Source organism: Lontra canadensis, unplaced genomic scaffold (genome assembly GCF_010015895.1).
Source record: "Lontra canadensis isolate GAN:19392208 unplaced genomic scaffold, GSC_riverotter_1.0 scaffold11, whole genome shotgun sequence".
Lineage (NCBI taxonomy): Eukaryota > Metazoa > Chordata > Mammalia > Carnivora > Mustelidae > Lontra > Lontra canadensis.
In genome coordinates this window covers 4,665,415-4,677,597 of record NW_022631005.1, presented here as the reverse complement: position 1 = coordinate 4,677,597, position 12,183 = coordinate 4,665,415, and the positions used below count along the sequence as shown (strand labels likewise).

The 12,183-nt window shown below is 38.3% G+C and overlaps 1 protein-coding gene across 9 annotated transcripts in view; it reads left to right on the top strand.

The window, feature by feature from the left end:
• Nucleotides 1–12,183, top strand: part of ZNF385B (zinc finger protein 385B) — a 388,138-nt gene that overhangs the window by 96,220 nt on the left and 279,735 nt on the right. The window contains exon 1 of one of the 9 annotated variants that reach the window (XM_032856033.1): nucleotides 11,084–11,505. The exons of 7 other annotated variants lie outside the window; for them this stretch is intronic. In XM_032856033.1, the coding sequence (XP_032711924.1) occupies nucleotides 11,481–11,505 (25 nt within the window). In that variant the 5' untranslated portion in view covers nucleotides 11,084–11,480. Of the gene's footprint in view, nucleotides 1–11,083; nucleotides 11,506–12,183 lie in introns of those variants that run through there. One more of the 9 variants, XM_032856035.1, reaches the window with a different exon arrangement.

Here is a 12,183-nt window from a genome sequence, read left to right as displayed (position 1 = left end):
GAGAAAAATTGATAAATCGGACTTCACACAAAATTCAAAACTTTTACTTTGAAAACTACCATCTGAAGAGGATGAAAAAAGTTACAGATGGTAGAGAATATTTGTAAACCAAATATTTAACATAGGACTAGTATCTAGAATATACAAAGCGCTCTCAAAACTCAACAATAAAAAAAATCAAACAATCCAATTATGAAATAGGTAAAAGATAGGAAGACCGATTTCACTGAAAAGGATATACAGATGACAAATAAGTGCATGAAAAGGTGTACAACATCTTTAGTCATTAGGGAAATGAAAAATAAAATCACAATGAGATTTTAATATATATTTGTCAGAATGACTAAAGGAAGAAATAGTGACAACACCGAATGTTGGCAGTGATGGGGAGTAAATGGATCACTCAAACATTGTTAATGGAAATGTAAAATGGTGTAGCCACTCTAGAAAGTAGTTGGGAAGTTTCTTATAAAACTAAACCTACATTTACCACCCAACCCAGTAATTGTGCTCTTGGAAATTTATTCCAGATAAATTAAAACATAGGCTCCCACAACAACCTGTATATGAATGCTTAGAGTAGCATTATTGGTAATAGCCAAGAACTATAAACCACTCTGTATTAGTTTCCTGAGGCTTCTGTAACAAAGTACCATAAACTTGATGGTCTAAAACAGTAGAAATTTGATCTCTCAAAGTTCTGGGGTCTAAATTATTGAATCATTATATTATACACCTGAAACTAATATAACACTGTATGTTAATTATACTGGAATTAATATTTTTAAAAACTTAAAAATAAAATAAAATCTGAACTTTGGCAGGGCTTCATTAACCTCCAGGGGCACCAGAGAGAATCTATTCCTTATATCTTCTACCCTCTAGTGACTTGTGGCTTGTGGCTAGATCACTCCAGTCTCTACCTCTGTTTTCACATCTTCTCCTCTGTGTGTCTGTGTCCTCTCCTCTTGGACTATTTCAAATCTCCCCCTATTTCTCTTATAAGGATACTCACTGTTAGATTTAGGAACTCCTGCATTATTCAAGATTCTCTCCTCATCTCAAAATCCTTATCTTACTTCTGCAAAGATCCTTTTTCCAAATAAGATGTCTCCAGGTGTGCCTGGGTGGCTCAGTGGGTTAAAGCTTCTGCCTTTGGCTCAGGTCATGATCTCAGGGTTCTAGGATCGAGCCCCGCCTCGGGCTCTCTGCTCAGCGGGGAGCCTGCTTCCTCCTCTCTCTCTCTGCCTGCCTCTCTGCCTACTTGTGATCTCTGTCTGTCAAATAAATAAATTAAATCTTAGAAAAAAAAAAAAAAGATGTTTCCAGGTTCCCAGGATTTGATGTGTTAAACTAGGATACATCTATACAAGGAATACTACTCTATAATAAAAAGGAAGGAACTATTGATATACACAACAACTTGGATGAATCTTTAGCAAATTATGCAGAGTGAAAAAGTCAATCTCATAAGGCTACCTCTGTCTTATTCCATTGTGCAACATTTTTGTAAGGACAAAATTTTAGGAATGGACAACAAATCAGTGGTTCTCAGGTTTGAGGATGGGGGGAGGTGTCAGGATGGAAGTGGGTGTGATTTTGAAAGGTCAACATGAGGGATCTTGTGGTAGTGGTTACATGAACCTACGTAGGAGAGACACACACACATGCACGCACACACAAATGAATTCAAGTATAACTGGGGAAATCGGAATAAGAAGATTGGTAGATGGTGTCCGTGTCAGCATCCAGACTAGGATATTATTCCACTGTTTTTACAAAATGTATGATCAGTGGAAACCAGAATGAGTTTAAGTTCCTTATTTTTTATACAACTGCCTGTGAATCTCTAATCGTCTCAATAAAAATTTCAGTTAAAAAATCTTAAGGTGACCACCTAAAATACCCAGTCTTCTAGTAGCATATCAGAGATGATAATGAGCACAAATTCAGGGGTTTGGCTTTTTAAATAATTCAAGTGTCTACAAAGATTAATAAAACACAATTTCTTTTTCTTAAGTATCCATATGGATATCTAAATAAATGAATGACAATGTGATATGCTAAGAACAGTGATAGATTTATTTATAAGGTTGATGGCACAGAGAAAAGGAATGATTAACTTTATAGAGGTCAGGGAAGGCTTCCCAGAAGAGGTGATATTTGTGGTAAATATTCAAAGATGAGATTCAGGTTATTCAAGGAAGAACAACATTCCAAATAGAAGTGATTGCAGTGTCAATGCATGTAGGGATAAACCATAGTTTATTATTACTGGAGTGAAATATGATTGAGGGAAAAGGAGGGAAGATCCCTCAGGCAAAATAGAGGGTAGCTAGAACAGGAGAGTTTTCTTTGTTCTCTGGGAGCATAGGAAGAACACAGTTTCTCAAACATATATAAAAAAAAATCAGGTGCACCTGCGGGAATTCAGAGTTTTCCTAAGTTCTTCTGTGCCACTCTGGTTTATGTCAACCAGGAGCCTCCCCATCAGGTCCACACATCTCAGCGTGGTGTTTCCCTAGGATACCAGCTGGTTGTGCAGAGATTATTTTCCACAACCCACGTACAACTTTCCAAGTCCAGATAAAACTGACCACATTTATTCTCTATGTAGCGTTGCTAGTAACACTCATCTTGCCCTCTGCTCTCAAAGGCTGGGACCTATTATCCTCAGTGCCTATTGCTGTGGTATTTCCCCTTGATTCTTATCCCATTTACCGTTCTAATTCTTTGAGGAGTATTTGAACTTAAAAAAATAAATAAATAAAGTGATCGACGTGTGAATAACTGATCATCTAACTCAGCAGTTCTCAGATTTTAACGTGCATCAGAATCACCTGAAGGGTGGCTTAGAAGGCAGCTTGCTGGGCGCCATCCCCAAAGTTTCTGATTGAATAGGCCTGAAGTTGATCCTGAGAACTTGCATTTCTTTCTTTCTTTTTTTCTTTTTTTAAAAGATTTTATTTATTTATTTGACAGAGAGAGGGATCACAAGTAGGCAGAGAGGCAGGCAGAGGTTGTGGTGGGGGGGGAAGCAGGCTCCCTGCTGAGCAAAGAGCCCGATGCGGGACTTGATTCCAGGACCCTGAGATCATGACCTGAGCCGAAGGCAGAGGCCAACCCACTGAGCCACCTAGGCACCCCGAGAACTTGGATTTCTAACAAGTTCTCAGGGGAAACTCCTGGTTTGAAATCATACTTTGAGAATACCAATCTAACCCATGGAGGAGGATTGATAACCAGAAAAAGAGCTTCTTATCTCAGATAAATCTATACTTAGGAATTGGTCAGGAAAGAGGAAAATGGCCTTCCTGTGTTCCTGGTCTTCTCTGGGGGCATTCACTGACCCATGAAAATAGAGGGGTGATGTCACAGAATTAGAGGGACAAAGCCACCCTCCCCCACTCCCCAATCCCGTACCTTACCTCTAGCTGGGAGCTTTATAAGCAACTCTGTGCGTTCTACAATGTCATAAATACAATGAAGGTAGACCTTCATTAGACCATCGTTAAATGGAAGAATGAGGCCTTACCTTGTGCCAGGTATTGTGCTAAGGAGGTTACTTTATTTAAATTCTCACAACAGATTTAGGAGAAAGGTACTATTATTATATACAGTGAGAATGAGAAATGATGAAGTTAGTAGCCAGAAGAGGCAAGGCTGGGATTTGGAAGGGGTTGGCCTAATTCTGTGACCTGATTCTTCGCCATGGTGTTCTTGCCTTCCGTCTACGGAGGTAAGCTGGGTAGGGCAGAGATTGCCTAGTTTGTGCTTAAAGGTTACTGCTCAGACTGTGTACTTGATGTGGAAGTTGAATCAGAAAAGAGAGGCAGTAAGTTCTCTCTCTGGATGTACAAGCATTGTTGCTCAGAAGTCAGTCAGGGATACATGATATTCTGATACCCAGAAGCAGGTAAATCACTAGATGGAGTAAAAAATGTTAACTTTACATTTGCCCCTAAAGATCATGGTGGGGAGAATTAATTATATTCTGGGGTTTTGGGAATCCATATTTCCTCAAAATGGGAAGAGTTCTTTCTTAGGCTGTGACTTCTGATCCTGCCCTTGGCACTCATTTGGCACAAATAATATTTAAAGCTATGAAAGGTCAGGCCCAGATTACGAAGGTTGAGCTGAATGGTCATAAGAGGGACACATTGGTACTTGATCTGAGGTGCACTGGAGATAGGGGTTATCATGGAAAGACTGAAATAACGACGTTAGTTTTCACAACCTTACACATTAAATATGACACTCCTCACATTATAGATAAGAAGCTTAGAGAGATTTAAAGGCCTTTCCAAAGGCCACACAAAGATTCAAAGTCTAAGATCTTTCTCACCCTCTGCATTTCCTCTCATAACTTTTTGCAACAAATTCTTCACAAAGTAAAAATGAAAAGAATTCATGACTACTTCCTTTTTATCTAATGTTTGTTTTCCCAGTGACTACTAACTGAACTGCCCATTTTCTTTCTCACCTTCAATTAATTCCAAAATAATGTCTAATCTCATTGAAGTTCAAGCTTTTAAGAATAAACAAGAGTTAGGCCAAGAAAGTGGAGAAACACTGATTCAAAGGGAGTAAAGAGAATGTTTAAAATCTTAAACTAAGAAACAGTTTGTCATATCCAAAAAGCTGAGATGTGGCTGAAGCTGAGTGAGAAAATCAGGAGAGACAGAATCTGAGATAGTAGATGCTAGACATTTTTTAAAAAACAATGCTTTATTTTAGCCACGATCCTCTGGGTCAGAGATTGGAGCTTGTCTCACCTAGGTGGTCCTTGTCCTGGACTCACAGGCGGCCACTCATGCCACTGCAGGTAGCCAGCGTGTCAGCTGGGTTGGATAGTCTACAATTGCCTCACACACATGCATCTGGTGGTTGGTGCCGGCTGTAATCTGGATCATTCTCACCAGGAGACTCCTTTTCCACTGGCTTAGATGAGGCCTCCTTCCACAGCCCCAGAGCAGCCCCGTCACGCAGCAAGAGCTGCAACCGCTATGGTCTTTTGGTCATAAGACCAGCTCAAACTCGAGTGCTGGGCACACGGACTCTGCCTCTTGATGTGAGAAGCGGCATCTTTTTATGTGGCCTTAGGAATTTTGTACTGAGTTTGAGGAGATTTTAAGTTGACACTTTGGGAGCCCGGAGAGGGAAGGTGAGAGTGATACAGCCAAGTGATTTTGCAGCAGGAGGTAGAAGAAATTACTTGGAGGGAAAAAGGGAGAACAAGATCAGAAAGTGGGTTGTGCGTTGGAGCGTTGCATCCTTTCCTTTGCTGTCATATTCTGAGCTTCTCTTTGATGTCTCCAGGGTCTTCCAGGATCCTCAGCTATTTTTTTCCCCTCCCATCTGAGGATCTCCTATTTTCATTCCTCTTCTACATTCGAGAATCAGCAACTAGGGTCAGGACACTGTGATAGGTATTACAACTATTAAAATATGTCTATGTGTTTCTAAATTCATAGGCCAAATTTCTCCCACTGCCTCTCCTGTATATTGAAAATAAAATTTTGTCTTCAAGATTGTTCCCTCAGTTTTGAACTTTAAAAATTAAACTTGAAACAGTAACGCTATAGAATCGCCACAAGGTGGTGCCACCAGTATATGGGAAGTAAGATATTTTCCTCCTTTCCATCCCCACATTTTGCTGGAACTTACTAATGTGTATGGAAAGCAAAGAAATCCTCACAAAGGGGTGAGCCTGAGTGTGGACATGCATGTGTGCGTAGGAGCATGCTTGTTTGACAGACTCTTTCTGAAGCTCTTCTGTGACTTAGGGAAGATCTGTAAGGGAGATAGGAGGATGGTGGTGGGTGTGTATTGCTCCTGACAAGGGGTGGGAGGGAGAAAGGATCAGGGGAGATTTTTCTTCACTTTTCAGGAATAAAAATGACTGTTTAAATATCATAATATTCCTCCGTGTCTGGAAAAAAAAGTGGTAGTTCATTTTAAGAGATATTAGATATGAACATTAATGTTTGAGGACACAAACTTAGGTTTGTATGATAGATGCAGAGATAGGGCTAGAATTCATCAATATGATGTCTTTTACTTTTGTAGTAGAAACATATGGTTTCAAATACTTGCTTTTTCCTCATTTTTGATGAGTCAGGTTATCACTTAACACAGTTATCACTTAACATGGTCATTTATCACTTAACTAAAATACTTTGCAAAATATCGGTACTATGATGAAAGTATAGCAAATCATTGACAAAGTACCAGTGAGTTCCTGTTAGTAAGTGCACTAGGTAAGAAAAGCCTTTCACTATGTAAGTAGGTGGATTCAATTATTTATAATGCGCTATTTTCCTAGACATCTTAATTTTAAGTCCATAGAAATCTTTTCATGGAATAATTATTATACAGCCCACTTAGTAGATAGAGTCCATGTAACTTCCCATAATTTTCTATAGGAAAACCAGACTTGGAAGGGAAAAGGATCTTGGTTTAATATATATTAACTTGGATTTAAGAAGACATTTGCTTTCCTTAGTATAAATCCCTATTGATAGGGCCCAAGAATTCTCTTACTTAGAATAATTTAGACCCAGTGATGATACAGTAGAGAAAATATTAACATACTTTTCTGGCTCTTTGTCTTGGCCAGAATTGATCATTATAAGTTTCTAAGTGTTTTACAAAATCCTGAGTCTATTCTTCCAAATAATTATAGAGTTGGTACCCCACAGTGTTAATCCCCAGGTAAACTCAATTGGTATTTGTATTGTATGGCTTATTGAAGTTCCTTATGAATGAAAGCAGAGCAATTTAGAAAGAGAATGAAGGCATAAATTGTAACTTCAATCCCCCAAATGCATTGAGACAGAACCCCAGCCATTTTGGATGGTGTCAGAATTCTAGAACATTTTAAGATAGACCTGAAAAAAGTCACTATAGAACAAATCCATGTTCTTTATATGTGGTTAAAAACTGCAAAAAGGGTGTTCATTTTGTAAGTGCAAAACTCGAAGGAATATGATATATAAAGGAGTTTAAAGGAACTTTTTAAAATAAAGAATTAAAAGGAGTTTCTGGCCTTTTTTTTAGCGAGGACAGATAGTCTTGCTTTAAGAACGCTTTGGACTGTGGGCTTTTACGTATTCTTTAGTAATAAACAAATGTTATTTTATACAAGTCTTGGCTTTGAGATTTTAAGAACCGAATGCTGACACTTCAGTGTGGAACTGAATCTTAGACAATGACAGAAAGTGTTTGGGTGGCTGACTGGTCAGAATTATCAAACGTTAACTTAAATCTGTTACGTGGCTTTGTGTATGTATGTATGATACCTGTTTTAAAACTAATTTGTGGAGAGAGGCTTTTGGTAGCTGGCTCAGTAGGAATTTAAAATTAAATTAGTAAGTTCAGATTCTCTTGGTGAGTTAAATGTGTTCCCTGTGAAAGGTTACAACTGACAGTGTGGTTGGTGTTCATCCTTGCGCTTACGGTTTTTCTGGCGCTGGTTCTTTGGCCAGCTATGAAACACGTTTGCTTTTCGCCTGATTACATGAAGACTTTGGAGGATCTGGGTGGGCTGATTACTACATCTTCCTTCCATCCATCCACCCATCCATCCTCCCTTCCTTCCTTCCTTGCGCGCTCACGCTCTTTTTCTTTCTTTCTTTCTTCCTTCCTTCCTTCCTTCTCCTCTCCTCTCCTCTCCTCTCCTCTCCTCTCCTCTCCTCTCCTCTCCTCTCCTCTCCTCTCCTCTCCTCTTCTCTTCTCTTCTCTTCTTTTGGCCTGAGTGTGATGGCATTCACTTTATGTGGACCCATTTCAAGAGCCTGCCCTCTAGTGAGCCAGCCTTGCAGTTCAGAGACTCTTGGCCTATAGAGGCTGGAAGTTTACTTGTTCTTATGTGCAGATGATGTAAAAGGTATAAAGAGATACTGATTTTGATGCTGGGGAGTTACATACTCAGATAGTCAGTTGCTTTTAGAAACAGCAATAACCTCAGCAAACCCCTGGGGCACTATTTCAGTTACTAAAGAAAGAATTCACTAAATTATGTTCTACTGTCAGAAATGAATGAATGCAATTTCTATCTTCACATGGAAAATGACTTTGTGACCATATTCTAGATTTTAAAATTGGAGCCACACATTCTGTTACACTTTGTACAGTGAGTGAATAGGATGACCAGTATTCTCCTAAATGCCTCTGGAACTCTTCTTCACTGCATGTCTGGGCCCCAAAAGTCACTCAAGAAATGCTCTTCTTTTTAGGTGGAGTATGTGGAGTCTTTTCATTTTTTAAATAAGAATTGTATGTATGTAATGTGTACAACATGACTCAGTATACATATATATAATGAAATGATTATTGTCGTCAAGCTAATTAATATACCCATCTCCTCATATGATCACTATTTTGTGTGTGTGTGATGAGAATGACTGAAATTTCTCTTAGCAAAATTCCAGTATTCAGTACAGTATTGATAGTCATCATGCTGTACCTTAACTCTCTAGACTTAGTCATCCTACATAAGTGCAACTTGGTACCCTTTGACCACCTTTGAAGATGATGAATGTTCTATAGGCCCGAAGTCTTAAGTCCAGGGTCAATGCTATCGTAAACATCTTGAACGTACCTACTTTAAAAAAAAGAATTTGGGAATTATACTCATAGGAACACTCCAAGTTAACACAACATGATATTCATATTTTGGGGGAGAAATATTCTTTTTAAATATGGGTTTTAAAGTTAAATTGAGTATTGATGGTAAAAAATATTACTACATTTTCTTTTCTACAAGTGATTTTGAAGAACTCTTATACCAAATAGTACATGACATATACCAATAAACAGGGACCTTTACTTCATAAAGCTTATTTTTGTTAGTGACATTTCTCACAAATGACTTTATACATTATGGATGTTTTGTTTTGGGGTACAATGAAAAGAGAGTGAAATACATTCTTCCCTTTAAAATTTTCCTTTGAAAAATATAAAGTACATTGTTAAAAAAATATTTTTGTCAAGTGCCTTACACATTACTGGGTATAAAGTAGTTCATCGGTGAGTGTTTGACATCATTATCATTATATATATATTTTTTTTTCTCGACACAGTAATTCTGAGTGGCTTCTTCTTACTTTCTTCTCCTGTGCCCTAGTTTCTTCATCCTGCATTACATCCCCATCTCTCCTCTGCTGTGTGTCTCAGCACCTTCTCTCATATTTTTTGACTTTCTGCTAAAGCAATGTTAATCTCCAAATCTCTTGTTCAAGCAAGAGAACACATGTTTAGGAACCATTTTCTAATCTAATCCCTTTAACAGTTTAGGTAAACATTTCTACAGGTCTCCTCACCTGCAATTCTCACAACCCAAGAAGCCCTGAAAATCAGAAGGTTTTATAATTCATATTGATGGCAAAACCTGACCTGAACTGATATGAGGTTAATTATAGTCTTTATTTATCCCATCTAGTATGAATATGCACATGTTTTGCTACAGAAATGTTAATGTGTCTGACTATAGCGTGTTGCCCCAGACCCCACAGGAGGCATTACATAATTCATGGTCTATGCAGAGTATTATCTTTCTAAAATCTGAAAGCATTTGAATTCTGAAATGCATCTGGCATTAAGGTTTTAGATTAGGGATTAAGGACCGATAATCAAATATTATGGTTTCACTTTAAACTTTTATCTTATTACTAAGGAGTTGCATGTATGGTAATAATAAAAGGAGTTTTCGGCACACAGTCTCTCATGAACTATTTTCTAAGATTAAAGAGCACACACAGAGCCAGAGACAGAGAGAAAACACTGAGTAGTTGCTGAATCAGTGAATCATGAGACACACAATGAATGGAAGTCAGGTAGTAGAAGTAACTGCAACAGGATAAGGGCATTTTCCTGGGGCATGGGCAAACGTGCTTTTGTGTGTGACCACTCCATGTATGTCTATGATTGTCTCCACGGAAGGGGTTCTAACCAGTGGCCTATAAGGAGTCAGATAGACACACAGAGATATAATGTGGATACCTCTGCGGGTGCCATGTTTAAAGTTGTTCCAAAATGCTGTGCTATGTAAATATATGTTAGGCACAGTGCTTGTTTGTACACAGATGTTTTGGATTTAGTAGATACTACTAAATGGGGCACCTAAGAGGTAGTGGTATAAGATCCTCAAATCGGGGTTGCCTTTCTTGGATCCCGCTTTGCTCTGTCTTTATAGAGTCTCACTGATAACCTAAAACCCATCTTTAAAAATCTGACTAGAACTTTAACTGTGTTCTTTGTCAATGCTACTGACTAGGAATTTCTTCCAGTTACTTTTGTGATTTTTGGTAAATGTTTCATGTCCTTTTTGCTTTGCACTTTGCATGTGTCAAAGCTCTATATTTTATGAACTCAAATCATTGCTGCTACTTTCTAGGATAGTCTACCTTGTACCTTTTTAAGAGTTGTCAGCTGTGTCTTGCATCTTATATTTTAGTGTCGAGAGAGAAAAGATGGGGAAAGGAAAGGTGAGAGTATAAAGTTGGGGGTGGCGAGGGTAGGGATTTTCATGAGCTATAGAGTTTTTAAAAAATAATAAGTGATCAAGAACTGTGGGGTTAAAAATATTCTTTACTTGGTATGTTGATTTTCTTGTTACACAGAGCACCTTTTAATCTTTATTGTTTAAGAATTTGTCTTAGAGTAAATCGGATGGGCTTTTGCCCTGCTGTTAGCATATTCCTGCATGCTTTTACTCTTATTATTATTTTAATTTAGAGACCAGCAATTAGGGGTTAAGGTATATTTAACTTGTTCTTTACTGGATACCTACATCAAATACATGGAAAATTTTTTTTTTTTGTTATAATTGTGAGAGCCTCTAGTGATTTTATTTGTCTATAGAAAAGTCTCAGGAACCTACAGCTATTTTGAATTTTGCAGGTTTTACGATCAGTCCCTATAATATATACTCCTGATTTCTTCTCTGCATCCTGCTCATTGTTGAAAACCCCGAGCTATTTTTAACATTTACACAATTTCAGTAGATGATTCTTCCTTCCACAAGGTTTGGTGCTAAATCTGTGGAGCCTTTCATAATCATATCCTTTTTGTGGTTTGCTTGAATTTGATCACAGTGGCTGATTTCATGCATTGATAATGAAGGCTTAGGTTGCCTGTTCTCGGCATAAATCCACCTCAGACTTGTAGGTTGACAGTGATTCTGGTTTCAGCACGCATGGAGATATAGCATTGAAATTGCTCTGCTTTCTTTACAAATGACTCAGAGTGTGCTTGTCCTTTCCTAAAATGTTGCCAGCGTGTAAAGGATTTTCAATGAGCAGTGCAATAAGCCAGCATCTGGGAAGGTTTGGAGCTGCACCGATATAGCGCGGTACCGTCACACAGATAATCAGGGCTGGAGCCAAGTCTTGGGAGCGCCGTGCATCACACTGGTCACATACTGGAAGTTTTGTTTATCCAACTTGGTTGCTCTCAGAGCTGGTGAAAGCCCAGCCAGGATGTGGAGTGGACTTCCTAGCAGAGGTGAGCATTTTTATTCTAAAACTTGGATGGGGGCTCTGGTGTGTCAGTAACAGATTTGTGTGCTGGGTTGAATCCTGTGGAGTTATCAATTGTGTTTATCGTGTCGCGCTGACAGATTGGAAGGGGCAGTACCGTGGAGCAAAATAGACGATTCTTTAATTTTATTGGGAAGTCACTCCTTAAATGCACGGTGTGATAGCATTCTTTTCTTTCTGTGCTAGCTGTTTGCCAAGGACATCTTAACAGTAGGTGACTTCCTTTGCATTTTAAACATTCAGAACAAGTCAGTGATATTATGCAATTTGCTGTCATTACTGAAAGTAGGTAATTAGCAGTGCTACAATGTGCTTCAGTTACGTATATACATGTAAAAGACTGAACTAAATGTACTTTGTAGAATCTTTGACATGAAAAATAGGAGGAAACAAGTGATGGTTTTGATATAACTAAGACAGTAAGTGAAAAGGATTACATCCTGGACTTGACACCCTGTTAAGCTTGACATTAATAATTCGAAGTTACGACCTGTCAGGCACTGGACAACCTATAGTAATTGATTTTTGGAGACAGTATATTGAATGAAAGAAGGAGAAAATTAGTAGCATTTCTTCATAAAGCATGTTTTAATTAGACGTGACGTTTTAAATGTAGCAGATTTTATTACTTAAATGTAAATAA